This window comes from Podarcis liolepis (genome assembly GCF_965112155.1).
Source record: "Podarcis liolepis genome assembly, chromosome: 4".
NCBI classification, from domain to species: Eukaryota; Metazoa; Chordata; class Lepidosauria; order Squamata; family Lacertidae; genus Podarcis; species Podarcis liolepis.
In genome coordinates this window covers 52,508,988-52,532,960 of record NC_139558.1, presented here as the reverse complement: position 1 = coordinate 52,532,960, position 23,973 = coordinate 52,508,988, and the positions used below count along the sequence as shown (strand labels likewise).

Genomic DNA, 23,973 nt, shown 5'->3' with positions numbered 1-23,973 from the left:
TCGCTTTTATTGTATCTACATTAGAACAGATGGAGCTGCCTTGGACAGAATCAGACCCATGGTCCATCTAGCTCAGCACTGCCTACTCTGACTGGCAGCAGCTCTCCAGGGTTCCATATATGGGTCCTTCCCAGTCCTAACTGGAGATGCCAGGGACTCTAATATTTATTCCTGGTTGAAATGTGAAGAAGTCGTTTAAGAGCATAGAAGAGATTTGAGGAAATATTGTATACGGATTCTAAGCTGAAACTGTTCTTAACCTGAAGCACCACTTTAGCTAATGGAGCCTCCCACTGCTGCTGTGTGATTTCTGTTCTCATCCTGAAGCAAAGTTCTTAACCCGAGGTACTATTTCTAGGTTAGCGCAGTCTGTAACCTGAAGCGTATGTAACCTGATGCATATGTAACCCAAGGTACCACTGTACATTCACTGCTGCAACTCTGTCACTCAACAAGCTTTGCACACAGTTCTACTGCATTCAAATCTCTTCTCTGAGTAACAACCTGTGTACCCTCATGTTACTCATAAGACATTCTATTTTTTACATTTCCTACCTTTTCTGATGAATGATATAACTTCCTTTTTTGTTCCATTGTATATATGCGTTTCTCTTCTTCTCCTTTTGCAACCCTATACTCCATTTGATTTCTGAAAAATGCATTTTAAACGCTTGTCAGACAAAGCAGAATCACATCAGTGAAAGGTAAAGTACATACAGTATACAGTTCTGTTGCTAACTCTGGTTTGAAGGAAAGCTGATGCATGTATACACCAGTTTTATGCTATGTAAAAATGAGTTTCAATTAATGCTGGACTTTGGCAGGAGTGACTGAATGAGAAGCAGAACAGAAATAAAACTAAATTAAATAGCATGTAGAGCAGCAGTGTTATAGCTCCTGCCCAGAGGCTCTAATCTAGAGTTAATAGTATGAACATGAAAGGTTAAAAGAGAACTGGATTCTAAAGTTAGGGCAAGGGAATAAATTGGTACTAAACAGACCAGAAACAGCATGTTTATGCTGATCAAATGATGTATTCAGTAAAATGATACTTTAAAACCAAGTGAAAAAATATTTCTCAAATGCCTGAATTTTTAATTAACTGTATGAATACTTATAACTTGCTTCCATAGCAATCTTTAGTTCAGTAAGCCTGCACACCTAAATATACTGGGTGTCACTTCTGGAACAACTACTCTCCGTCTCCAAGCCTGGAGGTCTCTTTCTGTAGCGATCTGACTCCTTGGAGCATTCTGATGCATCTGGCGCACACCTTCAACTTGACCACTACGTCTCAGGCCAATATTAGGAGGGGACTGGATATCAGAGCTTGGCCTCCGGAAATCTAAAAGAAAGAGATATTCATAAAATACATGCAGTAAAAACATTCCAGCAGCAAATAGCTTTGGCATGTTGCATCTTCTACTGAATAATGGTAGATTTCAGACCAAGTACTCTTCTGGATGACCCAAGAGATTTATGTATTTACTACAAAAGATCTACACATTCTAGCTGGACATTAGTAACTTCCAAAGGTGGAATAAACAGTAATGATAGGAATAAAGTCATGTTTCAAAGGGGAGGAAGTTATATAAAAGAGATGACACCATGGAGACAGCCATATTTCTCATTTTGTGAGAGACAAGATGGGTGTCCCAAATTGGCTTTTTGACCTGTAATGTGATACCATGATACATCAGTATGTTTTATGTCAGAGATACTAGTAAGCAGCAAAAGTTTATAATTTCCCACTAATCTTCAAAGCAAGCACTGACCTCTTCTAGCTGTTTCATCTCCATTTTGTGGCCCAGGTGGAAGCATGTCTTGATCTGAACCAATTCTTTGGTCTTGCTGTTGTTGTAAATGTCTAATCATGCCATCAAGTATGCTAGGTTCCAAAGCCGGTTCCTCCTGGTCAGCAGTTTGTTGGCCTATTACTTGCTCCACGACCTCTCCATCACCTTACAAAATTTAAATGAAAAGCACACACATTTAACAATTTCAGAATTAAGAACAACTGTCAGAATATTGAACCTATTCTCACCAATCTCTTAAAATACAAAATCATCTACATTGTTAATTTTTTGCCTGCTCTCACAGTCATCCTGAAACAGTCAATACTCTGCTGAATAAATGGGAAATGGAGGTCTTTAGCAGTCATGGCTAGGATCTAGAGATGCTAAAGCTCTCCATTTCCTCCTTAAGACACTTGCTTAGCAGGTGCCTTCCAGAATCTCCAAGCTGCTTTTTACATTCCAGAGTTCAAAAACATTTTAGAACTTATATGCACTAGTTTAAAAAGAAAGCAAAGAGAAAGTATCCTTGGCCATACCTAACCCTTTTTCTTATAATTTTGGAGAGCAATCTAAATTTGTGCCTACTTCAGAACTTGAAAAACTATCTCAAGCAGTGATATGGGTTTTCCAGAGTTCTGAACTGGAATTTCTTGTGTTTGCATCAGAAAAGCTTCAGCCTCCAGATGTTTTTTTGGCCTACAACTCCCATGATCCCTAGCTAGCAGGACCAGTGGTCAGGGATGATGGGAACTGTAGTCTCAAAACATCTGGAGAGCAGAGTTTGAGGAAACCTGCCCTAGAGAGTGATCCAATTAGCATATTAATTTTACTTGTATTTATTCAATGAAGTTAAACTGTCCACTGTCTAATATTTATTTTCAGTTGGCATCCATTCATTGCTACTAATGAATTTAGGAAATGGAAAAATTTCTGCAGCAAAATAATGCACTAGAAAATTGTATATCTTGGTTGATTTTCTACCCGAGATCTCAAGTAAATGATTAAGAAATACCGTCTTAGATTTTAACAAATAAAGTTGACTGTTTTTAAGACCTGATTCCTTTTCAAAAGGAAAGCACTGAGTATTAAGAAACAACATTGTTAACCAATCAAGTTGCACAATACAAAACAAAAAAATCCAAAAAGTGTTTGTTGAAGGCATAACTAACATAGCATACCCTAAACAAAACACCATAACTACTTAAGACTACAGTATGGATTGTATTGTGTTTTCATGAGATCAAAGTTAGAGGTGGAAGACTGCCATTCATACTTGTTGCTACATATCCCAGCTGAGGAATCAGATGCTCATCTGCACAATTCTCTCTTCCTGGTACCAACCGCTGGTATTTTGTTGGGTGAGGGTTTCCATCCACATCTACCAAGAATGGTGGGGGCATGAGGTGAGGAGCCTGTTGAGTCTGCTCATCTAGGACATAATTGTTAGAATCTCGAATCAGTGGTCGGTAGTCAGTGTGGAAGAACATCTGATCAGGAATCTAGAAAGAAATGAAACTTAAATATAATCAACTTTGCAGGGAGGAAAACGACATTACATACTATAGTAAACTGAGTACACCAGAAGCCAACATGTTTCAAACACACTGGACTTCCTCAGAAGCAGAGGGTCTTCATAGGCCTTATTTTCATTGAGCTAAAACAGTTTACTCAATGTTGTTTCCCAAACCAATGTTTCTAACACCTAGTAGGAGTTCACCTCCTCCTCCATTTTGTTTTTTGTAGCACCTTTTTTCAAGTTTTAACTCCATGAAATACAATGTTATCCATTAACAAAATTCCCAGTTGAATATTATTTTCTGAATATCCCATGAGACAGTGTATTTTTAACAATTAGGGTGACAATTTTGTATAGAACTGCAGAATATAGGTTCAGCATGAGGAAACATACTGGATTCGGTAAGTTTGGGGCAATACCAGACTGACTAGCTAAAACCTCAACAGTTTGGCACTTTATTCAAAAATCAAAATGATCTTTATTTTTTAGCATGCCCTTGTCTTAACCCTCTGATTAAATTTTATCTTAACACATTTATCAAATGAAGCTTTAGTTGACTGAGGCTTGGTTCAAACATAACTCGGCAGCTTTAACACACTGCGGTTTGTTGAAGCATAAATAAGTAATGAGCTTGAGCAATTCCTCATCCCCTTCACTCTAGTTCATATGCTCAGTTTAAAAGCAGATTTCAATTAGAAACCACAGTTTCTAAAGATAACCAAACCAGTGACATGTGATTTAATCAATTAATCAATGGCTGTAAAGCAGGATTGGAAACTAGGCTTGTAGGCAGCACTCAAATGCCACTTCCTGTTTTGGACAGAACAGGAAATTGATTTAACAAATCAGAGGCACCTCTCAAGCAAGGTTTGCAAGAAGAGAAGGAAGCACTCAAGCTTATTCACTGTCCCAACAATCAAGGTTACACTGGAATTGGGCCTAAAGACTGATTGTCTATACTATACAGTACACATGAAGCAGAAATCAACAAGCTCAGAAGAAATAAAAGCTGAATATGAAATGCATTTATTAACACTACTAATTTTTCTAGCAATGATAATTGAGAAAGACTGAAAAAATACCTTTTCATAAGGTTTGCTACAACCAAAGCCAAATATCAATAGATGCCCATGAGAATCTGTACAGGCAAAGTGTTGTCCATCTGATGAAAACTTGCAGTCAAAGACAGCACCATGTCCTTGTCCTTCAATCTGAATAACAACACAGAACTTACAAGTATTTTGCTATTTTTAAAGCAGGCAATTGACAAATATTTCATTAGAGAAAGTGTCTCCTTCCTGAACAACAAGCAACACTTGCCACTTACTACAGTGCACTATGTTGGTCTATATGAATATCTTAATTTTATAATTTGGCACACAGCAAAAAAATACCAATAGGAAACAGAACACCAATTTTAGAACTAGAAGCAACTGTAATATTCAAGAGACTTCTGATCGCAAATAACAAAAGGGCAGTGTTTAAATAAATGCTGTACAAGGCCTGTTTAATTCTACAGTCATACCTCGTGTTACGTTTGCTTCACATTGAGGCTTTTCAGGTTATGAATGTGGCAAACCCGGAAGTGTTTACTTCCGGGTTTGCTGCGCGTGCTTCACACATGCGCAGAAGCATTCTATTGCGTTTTGCATGCACGAAGTGGCAGTGCTCTACTTACGGACTAAATGGATCGCATTCATAAATAGAGGAGACAATAAGTTATGTAGCTCTTTATCACAGTTGTTCAGACAAGTGGATAAATGCTGAACATAATGGAAAAAAGAACACAAATTGCTTGAAGAGAAATAATACTTACTAAGTTAAAATAATGTTTTATCTGAATGCCTTTTGTTATATCCCAGATAAAAATGTTCCCGTCATGGCCTGCAGACAACATAATCCTGGAATCAAATGGGTGGGGTTCCAAAACAAACACTTCATCCATATGTCCCTTTTGAATAGGAGTAGAAAGAGATGTTACTTTTGAAGTTAGCTGGAATTCTTATTTTCAAAGACTGAATGTAGAATACAATATTTGATCTATGTTTATATAAAATGCCTCATTCTGAATCAGTGCTTACTGTGAGGTCATGAAGAAGCTGCCCAGTATAAGAATTCCACACTTTCAGCAGATGATTGTTCACAGCAGTAACCACCAGCTTATCATTTTTACTCCAAGCTATCATGGTCACTTTAGGCTTCATATATCTGTCCTCTTCGGAACACAAATCACTATTTCAAATAAATTAAACCATTTCAATACATTAGAATTTTTAACATTTTTAAAAAAAAGTTAAACAAAGTATTGATCTAGAGATCTAACAAACTATTCAAGTGAAAATTTAAATTTAATCTTCTTGAAATGCAAGTGTCAGATTATATTGGGAATCTGTTCACAGAAAAGATTGAAACAAACATTTTAGAGCAGGAGCCAGCAGCATCAATTACCTTGGTGTGCTAGAAAATGACAGGCACTCCTTGCTCTGGAAAGGGAATGAAGCAGTAACAGCGCTTTCAAGTTTGTGTCAGATTAACATAGAGGATGCCAGAAAATGAGGAAAATAAGCAAGCAAAAGCCGGGTGGTTCTTCCCTTTTCTTTGATGGGTGTTCCTACTTCACACTAGCAGTTTAAAGACTAAAACTTCCTTGCAAGATATACCACTTTACCACTAGAGCAGCTAAGCATACTCATGACTGTTTTCCAACAAAAACAAGTTTTACACTCCCACCCTACTTAGAAGCTTTCATTTGACTAAACAAGGTAACTATATATTACAATAATATAGTACATTTCATAGTCACTTAATGCTAATACCCCATATAAATGAAATACACTACACATACCCAGATAGCCTGTCAGCCATGTCCAACAAAACACTCTTCCACTCAGCTTGTTGAAAGCGCCATATTCGAGCTGTTCCATCTCTGCTGCCACTTATGAACCTTGGCATAAGTTTAAAAGATACTATGTGACATATAAAAGATAAGCATAGTGTTCAGATTTAAGAGGCACCTTTCAGAAGTTTTAAATATGCAAGCTGCATATACAAAAATGGTATGACTGGAGAACACTATTCTCCAAAGGCTGCCTCCAACTAGTTCAAACACATTTCCCAAGGACATAGGAGAGAGTCAGCTTTGCAATCAGAAAATTTGGAAGTGAATCTAACTCCCCACCACACTCCAGAGTAAAGGAGTGCTGTATTACAACAAAATGTATACAACACCTTCCTAACACCCTACTCAATGGATTATCTTTTTCTGCGCTCTGTTTTGGTAAAAAACATCTGAGGTGCCCATAGATAAGAATGTTGTGGGTACCAGCCCCCAAACAGCCATGAGCAGTTTTTTTTAAAAAAGGTGAAAGTCTTCTGTACCAGAGGGCATAATCACAAAAGTCCCACTGGTCTTTCTAATCCATGATGTTTCTTGATCCACTACTTTATAAATTATTTCCATCCTCATTCATAGGTTGGCAGTGGCAACTCTCAGGTGGTACACGAGAAGCGTAACCCCATGCGCCCCATTAAGAGATGAACAAGCCACTTGCTCCATGAAATCACTCAAAAGATCTCACTTGTGTGATTTCTCTTTCTCTCAAGCAAAAGAAAATTCCTGAGTGGGGCCTAAGCATGGGTGTCAGAGAAGAGCATCAAGTTCATACGTTACTGCACTGAGGGAAGTGATGGCAATTGCTGGCAAAAACACTAAAGGAGGGTGCAAAACAGTCTGGAAATGAGTGTTGCTGGGGTAATAGTATGGCCTGAAGGGCGTTGCAAGGGTGAGAGGCCTGGAGGGATGCATTCACTTCCCATGTCCAAGGCTCCTCACCCCTGAACTAAATAAAGGTCAAACAGTGCATCTCTAGACTTTTTAGAACTGCACATCCAGTGCTTTCCTACACCAATCTAGTATATGTGATCAAAAGACTTCGTGCACATACTATTTCCTGAACCAGGGCAGGAAAACTGTGGCCCTCCAGATCTTGCTGGGCAATAATAATAATAATAATTTATTATTTATACCTCATCCATCTGGCTGGGTTTCCCCAGCCACTCTGGGCGGCTTCCAACAGAACACCAAAATACAATAACTTGTTAAACATTAAAAGCTTCCCTAAACAGGGCTGCCTTCAGATGTCTTCTAAAAGTCTGGTAGTTGTTTTTCTCTTTGACATCTGGTGGGAGGGCGTTCCACAGGGCACGTGCCACTACATCTTCCATCAGCACCATCCTCACAGCACAATGGTCTGGGATGATGGGAACTAGAGCCCTACATCTGGAGGGTCACAGGCTCCCTAACCCTGTCTTACACTAAAAGTAACTTTGTGTGAATGACATTGAAGTCATGCTCCTCTACTTCCTTCCAAAATTGCTATCTTTCACTTGTAGGAAAACGAAGAAAAATCAGACCATGCTGTGAAAGGAAAAAAATGAACCTTCAGTGTGAAGAAACCAGGAATTTAGCAACATCCAGTTAAGCATAAGGCAATTTCTTATGAACTGGTGCAGAGAAAAAAATAGACTAAAAGTTCTACATTAGTCTATATATAAGTCTGCATTGTAACTAAGATGGGAAACCTGTACACTCCTGATGTTGGGCTCAAAAATTTATTATACCTGACCACTGGCCATGCTAGATGGGCTGGTGAGAGTTCAACTCCAATTTGAATTCTGTTCCATACTGGTCTAAACTGTTTTTCTGTTTTACAGTATTGCTAGATTTTCTTAGGACTCTCCAGTTTACTGGTTTTTCCACTCAGCATCTCTCAGTGTAACATACCTGTCATCATTATTAGAAAACTGAATGCTGTCAACTTTGTCCTACAAGAGAGAAAGTTGTGTTACAATAGAACGCAAACAATGCCCATTAAATGCTTAAGTCACTCCACTCCTGTTTTGTGATTAAAGGAATATTAATTCTAAAGATGAAGGACTGTAACTCTCCAGTGTTTTGAATTCACCCCCGAAGGCACACTCCTCCATTGTCTCCCGGGACAGATGGATGCAGCAACTGGGACTGTCCATGTATAGGAAAAAATTGGTTATTCTCCAGTTGAATTATGAGTAGGGCCAAGAATTTAAGAGCCCTGTTACATTAGTCCAAATGTCCATTAATTGACCCCAGCATCCTGTTTTCCAAAGTGGTCAGCCAGATTTGTCTGGAAACTGCAATCTGGGCACGAGAGTAATTACCACCTTCTGCTCTTGTGCCCCAGTGAACCACACAATGGTAACCTTGCATTACAGTGGTGCCCCGCAAGACGAATGCCTCGCAAGACGGAAAACCCGCTAGACGAAAGGGTTTTCCGTTTTTGAGCTGCTTCGCAAGACGATTTTCCCTATGGGCTTGCTTTGCAAGACGAAAACATCTTGCGAGTGTTCCGATTTTTCCCCACTTCCCCCCCTTTTTCTAAGCCGCTAAGCCGCTAATAGCCTTTTAGCCGCTAAACCGCTAATAGCGCTAATCCGCTAATAGGGTTGCTTCGCAAGACGAAAAAACCGCTAGACGAAGAGACTCGCGGAACGGATTATTTTCGTCTTGCGAGGCACCACTGTAACTGGATTACTGTAATGCTTTCTACATGGGACGGCCTTTGAAAACAACATAAAAGCTGCAGTTGGTACAGTATATGGGGGCCAGGCTGCTAAGTGAGAAGACATACAGAGGCCTTACAACACAAGTTTTAAAATAAATGCACAAATACTTTTCTCGTCTAATTTCAAAGTGTTGCTGGTGATTTATAAAGCCCTAAACAGTGTGGAACTAATGAATTTGGACTGTGTCTCAGTACACTGTTCAGCCTGCATTAACACCTTCCAGGAGGCTCTCCTTTGCATCTCACCTTTAGGAGTTGTACATTATGTGAGGAGGCCTTCTCTATGGTAGCACTCAAGATATAAAGCATCTTTCCTGTCTGAGGCTCATGTGGCACCAACTCTAGATTTTTTTCCAGTATCAGGTCAAGACTTCATTCAGGTATTTGCATGCTGTTAAGTTTGCTGTCTAATATTGTGCTCTGCTTTTTGTTTTAAGATTAGTGCTGGTTACTTATGGTTGCATATGTTTTACAATGAAATATGTATCCTCTCTTAGAGTGGAATACTTTATGAATATTTTAACATTATAATGTATACATATTTATAAAACATTTAAAAAACTAAATAATAAATAATCCTTTTTGAAATGGTGCTTTCAGTGGTACACATAATATTCCAAATTTAAATTATGGCTTCCCGATCCTGCCTTGTTTAAAAGCAATTAACCATTGTTTCCTGGTTCAGACACAATGCTGGCTTTTCTGCCATTGCATGCAAGGGTGCATGAAGCCTGCGTTTCCTGACTTATGAAGCTGAGATTCTGAATGTATAAAAGGTGGCCACTGTGCTATGATCAGGGTTTTACGTTCACACAAAACCTGTAACAGAACCAATCTGTTAACAGTACAATTTGTTCCACCTCCTAATTATGTCAACCGCAATAACCTGGATTTTAACATCAGGTCTTAAGTCTGCATCAGTGAGATTTTAGAACAGCTTCTTTCAATGTAAATATATATAATTAAAAGAGAAGTTCATTGAAATTTAACACTGAATTACTTACAGCATGGCTCTCTAGCTCTGCAACTTTTTCAGGTGCTTCAGAACCAAAGTAATACATTCTGATAACATGGTCAGTACTTCCAGTTGCTAAGAACATCCCACCTGAAAATTTAAATAGTAGTTTAGAATGCTAACAGGCAGCAAGATATAAAAATATGGATTGGATCCAGATGGGTTAGTTGCACTTAAGTCCCACTGATTGCAAAAAGACTGAAGTTCAACCAGCTTAATCTGGACCCAACCCATTATTTCTAGAACTAATATAACTACTTATTATAACACTGAAAGTCTATCTCTAGATGATGATGAATGCATAGCCATCAATGCTTAACATTCTAAAAAGGTATTCTACTTCAATTAAAACCTTTTTAATTTGTAAAGTACCATACATTCTGAATTCTGTATAATATATGAAGAAGGTACGTTACCATCACTATAAGAAGTAATACTTTTAATTTACATGCTTTAGCAAAAGTAAAATAAAAATATTTATGGTTTCTCAACTGAAGACAGAACAACCTGCTTCGTTAGCATGTATACTTACCAACACTAAATGAAGAACAAAGCATTTGAACTCCAGGTCTAGGTTTTTCTGTGAATTTCAGTGGCCGGTTACTTTAGAAACAAAAACAGGTTTTAAAAATACATTTTAAAAAAAGTACAATGAATTCCACAAAGATATTCATTTTAGAAAATACAATAAAGCCTGCTTCAAATTTCTTCATGCACCTATATGTTGCAGAACAGTTGCAGTATCATTTTTATTTTGCTTACTTCAACAGTATTCTTTATTTCATTTCTATACTGCTTTATATTTTCAAGAAAAGGATCTGAATAGACTATTACCTGTTTTGAAGCTCACACTTTATTTTCTATGTCACAATATAAAATTTGATCTGACAGAACTAAAATGCTTTGCATCGTGAGAACTTAAAGATGGTTACATACTTGAATTTCATAGAAATGGTATCCCATTGCCAGAAGCAAATTGTTCCATCAACACCTGTGGAAGCCATGTAGCGCACTGAGTCTTTGGCCAATGGACTAAACTGTAAGTTAAAACCAATTGAAAGTTACTGTGCATCTTAAAGGAAACAAGATAACAATATGCACTGACATTCACTGTCTAAAATTTATTTTCAGTTTTTAAACCAAGTTTCCTTTCCATGCATCTTCTACAAAATATTCAAAAGTATTTTTATTGAACATCAAATGTTAAATTTCACTTAACGCAAACATGATATAAACTGATAACCTGTCAGACTTTTCTATTACATATATTTACTTGGCATTAATACACATACACCATGCATAATTTATACAATGCTAATGTTATACTATGAGAATAAGACATAGTATAATGATGTACAATGTGACTGAATAAAGCTGAGCATGAATAAAACTGAGCAAAATATCAGAAAGCAAAACTAAACAAAAATGAAACCATAATAGAATACTAGTACAAGAGGAGACAATGAATACTGTACCTTAGAACTGACTATTTAAGTCTCATAATGGACGCTTTTGTATTATCAGCCACTATAAAGGACTTCTTTACACATCAAACGGTAGTACATGTGTCACTGCTACTGTATACACACAGCTGGGAGTTGTGGAAAAACCAGGTACATGTGCTATAACACCTGGAAAAACACATGCACTGCCACTGTGCCAACAGCTTTTGAGCTGGAAGCTGCATAACTGATGCATAACATATGCATTAGTTTCCTGTCATTTAATCTTCTATGAGGAAACTAATCTAGTACTGAACGCTGCAAAAACTGCAAACAATTTCACTCAGATTTCCCAAACTTATATTCATCGATGTTTAAAAGTACAGTGGTACTTTGGTTAAATAACAGCCCTGTTTATGAACTATTCAGTATACAAACTCCACAAAACCAGAAGTAGTGTTCCGTTTAGCGAACTCTACCTCGTTCTACAAACGCAAGCTGAACGGTGGAAGGGCACCGGTGGCGGGAGGCCTCATTAGGGAAAGCGAGCCTCGGTTTAAGTACGGCTTTGTTTTAAGAATGGACTTCTGGAATGGATTAAGTTCGTAAACCAAGGTACCACTTGAAGAAGGTACCACTGAAGAAGTGTGCATGCACACGAAAGCTCATACCAAGAACTAACTTAGTTGGTCTTTAAGGTGCTACTGGAAGGAATTTTTTTTATTTTGACTATGGCAGACCAACACGGCTACCTATCTGTAACAAGGTACCACTGTATAATTTTATTTGAAGATACAAGCAAAACAAAATACAGGTTGTTTACCGAATCTCCAATAATTCACAGTGGGATAAACAGCTTTTGCCTCATTTTACAGAAAACTTATAAATTAGTGTCCAAAGTACAGTAGAAAAAGGCTCAACTTTTAAAAACATTGGAGCATACATTAGTGCACGTTTCACACAAAAACAAGCAACATGCAGCTAGCTAAAAACTTACTTGCAAAGATGTAATCGATCCTGTGTGTCCTTGCAGAACAGCAATCGGAGCACATGTTCTGAGGCACCATACTCTGATAATTTTATCACAACTGCCAGCAGCAATCATTGTGTTTTCATAGTTTACTGCCATATCAGAGATTTCTGCTGAATGGCCTCTCAGTGTAGCAAGTAACCGGCCATTGTGTGTGGACCAAATTTTAACCAAACAGTCATCTGACCCCTAAAGAGAGAAAAAAATTCATTTTAAGCTGAAAGGCACATTAGAGAAGTCTGAAATATGCTTAAAAACAAATAAGCAAAACAAACAAACATAAAGACCCACATACAAAAGCATCAAGAATTCCAAAATTCAGTTGAGATAAATTAGTAGCAATACTATAAAACAAGAAAATCCTTAATAAAATAGGGCCAATACTGCTGATTATTATCATCTATGAATCAGTCTAGCTAAAACAAAGAACAAGTGAGCAAGAGAGACAGTATTTGTTGTAGTGCTTCTTTTCTATTCATTTATCATTCATGAAGTTTACCATGCTGCTTTACTGGAAAGTAGACAAAAATATTGCTGTGTGACAGAACACACTAAAATATGTATTAGATTTCTGATTACTGTTTGTGAGTGCTCAGTAACTCAAGAGCAAAACCACTTTTAAAAAGCAGAAGTGTTATCCACCAAAAAAGCAGAAATTTCTCTTTACGTGTGTATAAATAATTATAATATTATTTTTAATTTTGTAAGTTTTTTTAATCCAGCCTTCACCATAAGGTCCCAAGGTTAGGGTAAAACTGAAAATTATAAAAAACATTACATCTGTAGACCATTCTACACAAAACCACTCTAAACAGAACAGAATATAAATTCAGCAAAAATACACATCTGTTTTAGAGAAATAAAATATAAATAATTTCAAGGGGCAGACATAAAAAAGTAAGTGAACAATTGTCACAGAAGTAGTTGTTTACCTCTCAAGGCATGTAAAATACGTTAACAAGGATGGGTGGTTCTGCTACAGTTCACTTTTTCCTACAGGGGACAAAATTTCAGAATGCACAGAAACTCACAGTGAATATCCTGTGTCCAGTCCTATCAAATACCACACAGTAAACTGCCGAGAGGTGACCAAGAATTCTTCTGTGCATCTTCATATGCTGATACATGTTGCCTTGGAATATAGAACTGGATCTTGTACATCCGGTCAACTGTTTTGCATAATTTACTTCCACTAGAAGAGAAATAAGTCAAACATTCATTAAGGATTTTTCAAAAAGTCATCATGCCGACGTAAACCTGAATTTAAGGTAATTATGCTGGTTGGAGTACTCTAAAAAAACTTCAAAACAATAACGTAAGAAACTGCCCTACACCAGGTCAAACTATTTGTCTATCTAGCCCAGTCTACTGACACAGCAACTCTCTGGGATCTCATGGCAGAACCACCTGCCACTTGATCCTTTGAACTGGAGATGCTACCAGGGTTAGGATCTGGAATATATTCTGAGCTATCACAAATATCCTCCTTTCATAGCTTTTCAACTAATAAAAATTCCTGAATGTTTATCCATCATATTTCCTTCTTTCTAGGTGGCAAAGGCCACCTGCATGCACGATGCACCTATTTCTTTATGTGCGCTGTGGCATGATTAAAAATAGGCAATAGGCCTTACCACTTTTCTCAGGAATCTCTACTCATGTTTCACTTTCACTTGCAAAGGCATAAACTTTGTGGAGGCATGTATTCCCCCATGATATGGGAGGCAGGAAGCCCTTTGCTGCTACTGCACTGCCATGCACATCAGCTGGGAAGAAGGAGCCTGCTGGAACCACAGTAACCAGATGTGCAGCTCTTCCTGCTCCCTAGAGAGCCTGGGGCTCGGGGGAACTTTTCCTCAAAGAGCTGTGTGGCTCTTCCTCCCAGGTTCAGCTGAGCCTGCCTTTGTCCTCCTCCCCTGTTGAAATTTTTTTTTTTGGGGGGGGGGGAATCCACCAGAACAAAAATGGAATGAAGCTTCAAAATAAGGGAAAATTGAAAGAGAAAGAAAAACAAGAAAAATAAGGGGGAAGTCGCTTAAATTAGGCACTGATTTATGTCAGTGCCAAGCTCAAAAGACAGGAGAATGTGAAATCCTCCAGCAAGCATCTACATCTGACCCTGCCTGCCCAGTCAGAGAGGAGCCATCCCAGTGTTAAAACTGTCCTCCATGAGCCTCTGGGGAATGTCCACCTCAAATGGCTATGTGGTATTGCAGAAGTATATTATAATATAAACAGCTGGGAAAAGGACAAAATGCTTGCTGTAGGAGTTGTGCCCTGTAGGAGTTGCGTCTCCCATTATTTTACTTTTAAGTAAAGTTCAGCATAACTAATACCAGCTATTTTAATATATAAGCATTAGTGTGAACATATAGTAATAGTTTGTTCCCATCTTTCATGCTATGAATTATTTCCTTATTTTACAGTTTCAGTTTCTTACCCCTACTGTGGCAGGGCACAAAAAACAAAACAGCCAGTACAAAACAAAGAAACCAGAAGTGAAAAAACTGAGAACATAGTAGGTTAATAAGCAAAAGATAAACTTACCAAAACTTGGTGCTTTATCACAGTTAACAGGAATTTCTGGGGGTCTTCCTCTATGAAGGGTTGCAATGACTGAGCCTTTCCAAATGGGATTTCTGGAATCTGCAAATTGCATTTCAGTTGAATGCAGAGTTACTCAGAAAATTTATTCAAACACCATTTCAAAATTTAAGAGTCTTTAATGCTTTAAAAGTTCACTTTTTAAAAATGCCCTGGTTTAACTAGAAGCATGTTACACCTACCTTTAGTATTTTAAAACTTCAATCAATGGCTCTATCAATAACATATTGAACTAAGGACTCCTGTACTTTTGGGGACATTCTATATCAAGCATTAGTTACAGCACAATGGTTTCAAGAGTTTTATGTTTTACAAACCCCAAGCGCCAGCTCCTGACTGCAGGATACGGTATCCTGATCATTCACTAAAATGAACATTCACTGTGCCCGCTTAGTTGATTTTGCATTTTCCTGTTTTTATGTTACTTATCTATTTCTCTACTCATTTCTCCAATTATGAATATTTATTCTTGATATTTCCTCTTCACTTTATGAAAAGAAACAGTTGTGCCTAGTATACTAGGAAGCTCTTGGCCATTAGCTGTCCCTAGAGATGCAACTAACATATACACAAATGAGCTGCCATACGAAGATGTTTTGCATTGTTAGCTACTCTGTGTTCTTAAGTGAGAAGAAAAATGAGGAAAGAGCAGTTGTGTAATACAAAGAGAAACATAAGCAAAGTACAAAGCAGTTTCACTTCACAGGTTCTCAGCCAAGTATTTATAGGTTTCTTGCTCATATCCCCCCCCCCAAAAAAAACCTGTTACAACTACAGCAACTTACTTGCACTTAGGGTGAAGCAGCTTTAAGTTTTCTTTCTACTGATGGTCATGCATTTGGTGATAACATTTCAGAAATCTCAGGCTGAGCTACCCCTTGAAGTATGGTTCAACAACATTTGGGATGTGGCTATCTCAGAATGACTAAGGGCTTAGAAAGGTAGCTTACAAAGACACTTTTGTTGAAACCTGGTCCCCTTTCTTTTCATATGTAAGGGAAGGTAACAATTCTCTCCCTCCACTTGTCTCTGGAGAACCTATATTAACTATTAATGTCTTAAAAATCTGCTTGATTTTTGAATGTATACCACCCTGTGTTTGCAGCAGATAACTGTATTCTACGTAAGGTTTTCTTTTGAACCACTATGTCTGTGAAAGGAGGAGCTCAAAGCTGGATCTGTGCTGACAGCATGTATTAAATGGGTGACAAGTTCATGCATCCTAGTCTTGGAAGTTTAAGTACACACTTGTACAAATGTAAGGTTCATATATAGTCGCTAGAATTGAACACACCAAGATACATTAAAAAGTCGAAATATACCTTTTGCAGTTCTCAGTAAGGACTGCTTGCCTGCACCCAATAAAGAGTTCACTCTCGGAATGCTGGGTGGAATCTCTTTATCCAGTATAGGGCCAATCCGCCTGCAAATTTGCAGCAAGTGATCAGGAGCCACATGTTTGTTAGACAAGACCTAACACACAAATAGGATTAAAACAAGTTAATATAACATAATACAAAAATAATTATTTACATAAGCTAAACATTATAGCATTATTAGTTTGTTAATTATGTGAGAAAAAGCAAGAAACAAACTTGTCCTCACTTCACTGTTGCTTAAAATCACTTGACAAACTCCTAATAAGTAAAGTAATCCTTGGAGGCCCCCTCCAGGTATACTCACAAACTAGGGAGAAGGGACTGTACACAGGATGTTCTCCCAGTGCTTACTTTAATGTTGTTCTGGAAAAGACCTACGCTTTTAATTGCTAACTAAATCATTTCAATGTTGCTTTTATTCCAATGTTTTGCATTTTATTTCGATTCTAGGTTTTTTGCTACTATTTACTGTAGTTATAAGTTACTTTAGAAACTTTAAAAATTGAATGGCAAACAAGTAGATGAACTAGTGTTTTGCATTATACTGCAACTGTAAGTCCAACTTAACTTTGGACTATTAAATCTATGAGCTTTCTCATTCACTTAAATTTCTTGAAGATCAAACTACGTACAACTTTTTACTCCCCAGTCCTCAGCACTGCTGCAGTGAACAGGAATTTTGTTTTATGATCCATAGTTTATTTTAACAGTGGCTTAAATGAGGTACCAACCAGGCCTGCAGTAACTAAGCCATGCTTTCTCCTTCCACCTTCATTACATCAATTTTAATTTGACTATAACCTCTCCCATTTTTCATCTAGCATGAATCTAATGAAGTTAAATTGTAAGTACAAGAACAAGATAAACCAAAACCACACAATTATATAAACAATACACACTATATGCACGTTACTTTTAAACTAGAGCAATGCATTATTCTCTCAAACAACTTAACCCCCCCCCAAAAAAAGATCCTGATGTTATATCTTGAATCCTGTTCCAAGGTGCAATTCTCTAGATCAGTGTTTCCCAACCTTTTTCCTACCATGGCCACCTTCCCACCTTGTTTCCTTCCTGTGGCGCCCCATGGGCATAGCCGGGGGGGGGAGAGAGACAGGGGGCAGCTGCCCCCAATAAGTAAAAATCAATACAAATCTGAAGTTCTGCCTCCCCCAAGCAAAGCCTGCACCCTAAATAAAATCCTGGCTATGCCCATGTCCCGCCCCCCATCCTACCGGTAGAAAAGCAGCTATTTAAATGTTTTGTTTGTAAACAGAACATGTTTTATTTATAATTTTTATAATTTATACAAAATACAATTACATAGAATGATAGGAACATAATGAAATAGTGTTGAAGCAGAAAAACATGGATGCTAATGCATCCATGACAGATGGCCATCCTACCTCTGCTTATAAACCTCCAAGAAAGGAAAATCCAGAACCTCCCGAAGGAGATCTATCTTCCATGTATTGTAAAAACTAAACAACACTTATTTTACCCCAGTTATTTGACACAGAGGGGAAATCCTACAGATACTGTCCAAAAGGTGCACAGGGAATTCTGTATATATGGGAGAATTTTAAAAAGCAAGTGGTCCTCACTGACCTGTCTGAAAAAGATATTATCATTCAGAGGACCCCTGGCTGCCTATAGCCCCACACAAGCTTACCAGGCCCAATGAACTCAGTGTGGCTTTCTTCTGAGTAGACACTTAGTTATTTACTAGATGCAAGTCAGCAGCACAAGACCACCCCGCTCGGCTAGGGGCTGAGGTGGATTTCAACCCCTGGTGAGCCACCCCCTTACCTGCTTGTGTTTGGCCAAGCAGATAAATAAAAAATCCTGATTGCCTGGTTATTTAAAAAAAGATTTTTTTCTTCCACTTCTCACTACCCTCTATGGGTATCCTCATGCTGCTAACCCCCATTTACGCGATTTTCACCTGGGGCCCCTTTGGAATATCCTGGGGCCTTTCAGGGGGCCATATGGGAAACACTGCTCTAGACCATAGGTGCTAACTCCTAGGGGCAGAGGTCTCTTCTCTCCCGCGCCCCAAGTGACGGGCACAGCTATTCAAATGATGTGTGTGCACTGTGCCTTGTAACTGATTATGATGGGCAGGGCTTACCTGTGCCCCTTCCCCAATATTTTATTCAAGTTGGCACCCCTGCTCTAGATATTCCATTTACTCAACTAAAATTTCCTTGCAGGTATCCATTTAATATTTCTGTAAGCATTTAATGTAGTACAGCAGCAATATATTTTAGTATTTGAAATCTATGAAAACTTTTTCCATTTCTCTCAACTGACTGAATTATATCTATCATTTCCTTTTCAGACCCAAACTCACAGACATGAAAACAGAATTGTTTAAAAACATTTTAAGCTAAACAAAGAGTAATGTCAATTTTTTTATGCAAGCAAAGTAGCCTTTTTTTAAAAAAGGACACAATGTTTCACAATAATATGTTGCAGTCCTCACTCAGGCTTGGCTGCTCATGCAGCAAAAACTGTTTCCTGTATCAATGTAACATAACAAACAGTTTTGTCCCAGTGTAACCCTCTATGCCATATGTTCACCACCTCTGGAGAACCAGGGAGCTCATCTTATGCACCTCTACTTAGAAATCCTACAAAACTGAAAATGTCATATTACCATCACATTAAAAATTCTGGTGGCATGTTTCTCAACTAAAAGAGGAATGTTTCCTCTTACAATTCACATCTAAGCTTCCAAAAATAAAGAATCCCATATGGAACTCAGTGCAAACCTAAAAATACTAAATGAAGGAAAGTCCATTACAATCCATTGTACTTAAAAAATACATTTAGGATTGTGGCGTATAATAATTTTTTAAGCAATTCAAGCTTTTAACAATCTAACATTTGGAGGGAGGAGGGTGAGCTACTGAAGAACAAAGCAGATGTAAAAGTCTGACCCTACAGTGCAGCATTTCAAGTCCTGCTCATTTCCCCATCAGCTTCTAAGTCCACATGGAAGAGCTTGTTATTTGTTGTGAAGAGAATAATAAGCATCTATTAAAAATATACTGAATCTTGAGAACACTTATTTAAATCCTAATCCAAGCGGTTCAATGTAAATTTGAAGCCATTAAACAACTCAACCCTCTAGTGGAAAGCCAGCTCTTATCTTCTGAGGAAAGCATATTTTGGGGTAAACAAAAATAAAATATTGTCAGGTTAAGGTTATTTAGCAGATCTTCTGTAGAAACCAAGAAATAAAGGTTCTTTTTCAGACTGCTTTATCCTAACAAGCCCTGATGACACACACCCCGCCTCCTCTAAGATGACAACATCCTCTGTTCCCAGAGTCCCCATTTATGGCTTCTGTTGACTAGCACAATAATAAATACCTTCCATAAAACAACACAGGCTTTTAAAAGCATGAAAAATAGCATGATTAGTTTGAAAAAGCAAATACTGTTGATCCCCTCCCCACTCAACAATCCAAATCTTGTCTGGGGGTTTTTTCCTTTTTTTAAACAACAAAAGTCTCACCAAGTCTTCATAACTTCTGCAATGTTCTCTTCCTTCCCAATCCAACCTTTTAGGGAGCAACTAAAATTGAAAGGGGGAAGGAGAGAAAAGCCAGATGAATTGGAACGAATGGGGCACAAAAGAAAGCTATTACAAATGCTTGCACAGATGGCATAGTTTCCATCTCTAAAAGACATTGGGATTACAAAAAAAGCGGGGTAAAAGCGAGTGGCATAAAAGGAAATTATTTTATTAAAAAAATGAGTAGTCTCACAGACCTGGTACTGTTCCAGTTCCTGCACTAGCACCTGTAGGGGGAAAAAAGAAGCTGGTATTTGGCACTGGTGGAGGTTTTCTGTTCGCGTTTGCTTTTTGAAGCGCTGCTTCTGACCAAAGTGAAGGGGGGCGCTATGAAGCCGCCCTTCGCGGGGGTGGGGTGGGGGCAGTGCAGAGGGTGCAGGCGAAGAACAACTCACCTCCGCCGTCCTCCTGCAAGGCCCAGTGCTCAAGAACCGAGCTATGAGGAAGTACAGTTCTGCGAGAAGGAGAAAAAGAGGAGAGATGAAGTCGAAGCTGGGCTTCGTTGGGGGATGGGGAGGGCGGCGGGGGGGGGGCGGGTTGGGGGATCCCCCTTAGGTGACTGTAACTCATAACCAGGCTCAGTAAGATGGCGGCGGAGACGGCGAGCGCTCGCCTCGCCCGGCTCTTCCATCCTCTCGCTCTCCTCACCAAGCCGGCGCTCACTCTTCTCATTACCTGATTCAATGAGCGGCAGAGGGCCGCTGCCGGCGCCCAAAGGAGAATTGGAGGCCGGCAAGGGCTCGGCCATATCCGCAGCGGCCGCTGTTGCCAGGAGGAGATTAGGGCTGAGGGCTCTGTCTGGCGCGGCGGCGGCCCAGGCCTGGCTCGACATAATCCTATCAGCGCTTCCCCTCCCCCACGCGCCTTCGCTCTATTTGTATGTATGAGGGAGAGGTCCGGCGGGCGGGAGCGCGCACGTCCGTCGTCTGCGCACCACCCTTCGACGCCGCCACTGCCGCGCTCTACATTAATCTCTGCCCAGCCCCGCTGCCATTACTGCTGAGGCGCCCCGCGCGCCTCTGACGTAGCTCCGAGGAAAGGCGGGGCGGAGTGGATAGTTATAGGGAAGGAAAAGGGGGGGGGGTGAAATAGTCCCATTTGGAGCGAACGAAATGGTTGCGTTTAAAAGTTTAAAAAACACACAGAGACCGAAAGCTTATGAAACGCCACTCATTGTGTAGTAAAGAGGTTGCTTTACGTGAGGACAGGGTGGTGGTGAAAGGCTGTGGTGGCTGAGCGCGGAAGGAGATGCGGCCATTTTCGACTTGGCAGTTGGAGATGAGGCTTCGTGGAGAATTAAAGTGGGGAGGGATGGGAGCGAGCGGCGAAGGGCTCCTCCCGCCCCTCGCTCGCTTGGCTGCCTCCTGCAGCGCCAGCCTATTCATGCTTACTTGGAAGTAAGTCCGTCCGTGCTGTGGGGCTTACTTCCAGAGACATGTAGGACGGCGCTGACAGAGGCACCTTCTTCCGGAAAAACAATGCGCCATTTTCATACAGATAATCCCCTTCGAATCTATCAAGGTTTTCTCCCCTGGTTCGCCCTATATGTCTTTTCTGGTCAGGGTCTTTCACAATGTCCGGCCGAAAATCAGTAGGCAGGTTTACGTATGGAGATAAGTCGCCCTTTGTTAAGGAGAGTTTTGTTCATTAATTCCCAGGAAAATGTTTCTAGGACTGCAATTAAGCGAGGAAGAGTGCGGATCGGTTACAAAACAAACGCTAATGGTGGACTGGCTGTTCTTTTCCAAGGGGAAAATGTTGGCGCTTCCCTAAATAAAAGGAGCGTTTGGGGAGTGCCTCAGTTTAGTGTGAAGTCCCATTATTTTAGACTTTCTCACGTAAACACGCATGGGATTGCAGCCTTATTTGAATCCTTTGTGTGCTGCCTTGTCAAAGCAGATCATAAAAAACCAGTAACACATTTAAAAAAACCCAAATAAAGAACAAATAATTAATTGGAAATGTGTAAAGAAGAGGGGGAAAGGTATGGGATTGACGTTCTGGAATTTAAAAGTTCCATTGGCCCTAGTTCTTTGGGTACAATCCATCACTATTATTAATTGAATTTATATACCGCCCTATACCCGGAGGTCTCAGGGCGGTTCACGGAAAATATTACTCTTCAAAAGCCTGTACTACATAAAAACAACACAAGTACACTTCTTGATAGGGCTTTTCGGATGGTTCTCTGGAATTATCCCTACTACTAGTATTGTTTTTTAACTCAGCGCAGTCTGATCCTATATATTTCCCCCAAAGTCACACTCTATTCAATAAGACATCCTAGTAATAGTAAGCATGCGCAGCATTACAACCTTAAATAAGGGCCAATGGCAACTTGTGTATGGTTGTGCTCTTGTTCTGGACTCAGAGTTCCCAGCGTCATGTCTGTTGGCACTGTGGCTGCCTCAGATACCAGCACCCCTGCCTGTCTTTAAAAAAAAAGTTAATTCAGGTTTTGGAGAGGGGTTGTTGCCTGATTTTTTTACTTGCCTGTGTTATTTGGTAGGGGCATTGTAAGTGTTTTGCCTAGTTGGAGCATGTGGTTTCCCACCCTTTGTTTGGTTTCTTTTAGAATCTTTCTTGAATGTTATCCATATAACCCAAATAATAAAATTGAACTTCATAAGACAAACACATAAAAACCAAACCATGGCCGGCATTAGAAGTTACATTCACAAGAAGAAATGATAAAGCTGGTTACAGAATTAGTATTGCCCATCATGACACACAAACGAGTGGGGACCATTTAAGCCTACATCTAACACCATAGAGGATTATTTAGTTAAGATGTCATAAGTTGCTGTCTAAAAGAGTATCTTAAATTTATCTACTCCCTGCCCAGTAGTAAGAAGTGAAATCAGATAGGGAAAGCCTTCTAAGCAGGAAGCTTACTATGTCACAAAGTTTTTTATTTTCACCCTTCCCAGTTCAAATCATGGAATACATAAACATTGCTAGACTATAAATTAAACAGAATCAAGAGAAACCTACAACTACAATGGGAAGGATATTCAGTTCTCATCCACCACCCAGGTTGGCGCAAAAAGATGCTTGTATACCTGGTACCAAAATATAAACAATGAGAAGCCATTCCACGACTTGTTCCAAACCAACAATTTCTCACAATATGTATATAAAACAATCCAGGCTAAAAAATCTATTATTATCAGTGATTAAAGTGTGAAGATGAGAATGGTAATTAACCTAAATACAACTTGTGGTGCTGGACCAATTAAGATAATTAACTGAGGTAGTTTACAAAGGTTCCACACGCAGTGCAGCTGGCAAGTCATTCGAAAGATTTTCTTGCCATCCAAGGACGCTTTGGGGAGGTATTTTAACTTACTAATTTGATTTAAACTAATCAGAAAATAGAAACAGGACACTTAATTATTATCATTAAATCTATGATTTGAAGTTGGGTTCATATCCTGGCTTGTTCTGAAGCTGCTTACCATGGTTTCCTGGTTCAGGCAAAATGGAAAACTCGATAATACTTCCTGTTTTGTTGCAAATGAATGTGTAAAAAGGTTGCCTGGGTGGGACCTGTTAATATTTTAGTTTTGCATTGGTGTACAAAAGCCCTACACAGCTTGGCACCAGGATACCTAAAAGATCACATCTTATATACCCAACCACACTAGAGGGCCTCATTTAGATACCTCATCAGGAGGTTGGTTTTGTAGGAATTGGGCATTTAGCATAGTGGCACCTACCCCTTGGAATACCCATTACATACCAGGCATATACTTTTCAGTGCCTGTTGAAAACCTCCATCTTTCAACAAGTCACCTAAGTGATTTTCATCCCAGTTGGTATCTATATTGAATTTGAAAACATTTTGATAAACGAAATTGTTTTATATCTTTTATTGTGGATGTTCATATTGCCTTATTCTTTCTTATGAAATTGCTTCAATAATTTAGGAGATTCAGAAATTAAATAAAATAAGGTAACACACCATGAATAGGCCTGTACAGGCAGGATGACTAATAACAACTTTTGT

At 39.1% G+C, this 23,973-nt stretch overlaps 1 protein-coding gene across 2 annotated transcripts in view; it reads right to left on the bottom strand.

Moving 5' to 3' along the window:
• BRWD1 (bromodomain and WD repeat domain containing 1) overlaps positions 1-20,991 on the bottom strand; it is a 43,709-nt gene extending 22,718 nt beyond the window's left edge. For both annotated transcript variants that reach the window (XM_083500452.1, XM_083500453.1), the window contains exons 1-20: positions 20,640-20,991; positions 20,360-20,418; positions 20,162-20,191; positions 19,905-19,964; positions 16,326-16,476; positions 14,947-15,045; positions 13,431-13,591; positions 12,367-12,588; positions 10,864-10,964; positions 10,460-10,530; positions 9,917-10,017; positions 8,096-8,136; positions 6,158-6,256; positions 5,394-5,544; positions 5,129-5,263; positions 4,395-4,523; positions 3,070-3,295; positions 1,776-1,961; positions 1,162-1,345; positions 556-649 (exon numbers count right to left, since the gene is read on the bottom strand). In XM_083500452.1, coding sequence (XP_083356578.1) covers positions 556-649; positions 1,162-1,345; positions 1,776-1,961; positions 3,070-3,295; positions 4,395-4,523; positions 5,129-5,263; positions 5,394-5,544; positions 6,158-6,256; positions 8,096-8,136; positions 9,917-10,017; positions 10,460-10,530; positions 10,864-10,964; positions 12,367-12,588; positions 13,431-13,591; positions 14,947-15,045; positions 16,326-16,476; positions 19,905-19,964; positions 20,162-20,191; positions 20,360-20,418; positions 20,640-20,796 — 2,457 coding nt within the window. In that variant the 5' untranslated portion in view covers positions 20,797-20,991. The remainder of the gene's footprint in view (positions 1-555; positions 650-1,161; positions 1,346-1,775; positions 1,962-3,069; positions 3,296-4,394; positions 4,524-5,128; positions 5,264-5,393; positions 5,545-6,157; positions 6,257-8,095; positions 8,137-9,916; positions 10,018-10,459; positions 10,531-10,863; positions 10,965-12,366; positions 12,589-13,430; positions 13,592-14,946; positions 15,046-16,325; positions 16,477-19,904; positions 19,965-20,161; positions 20,192-20,359; positions 20,419-20,639) is intronic.
• Between the last annotated feature and the right edge of the window lie 2,982 nt (positions 20,992-23,973).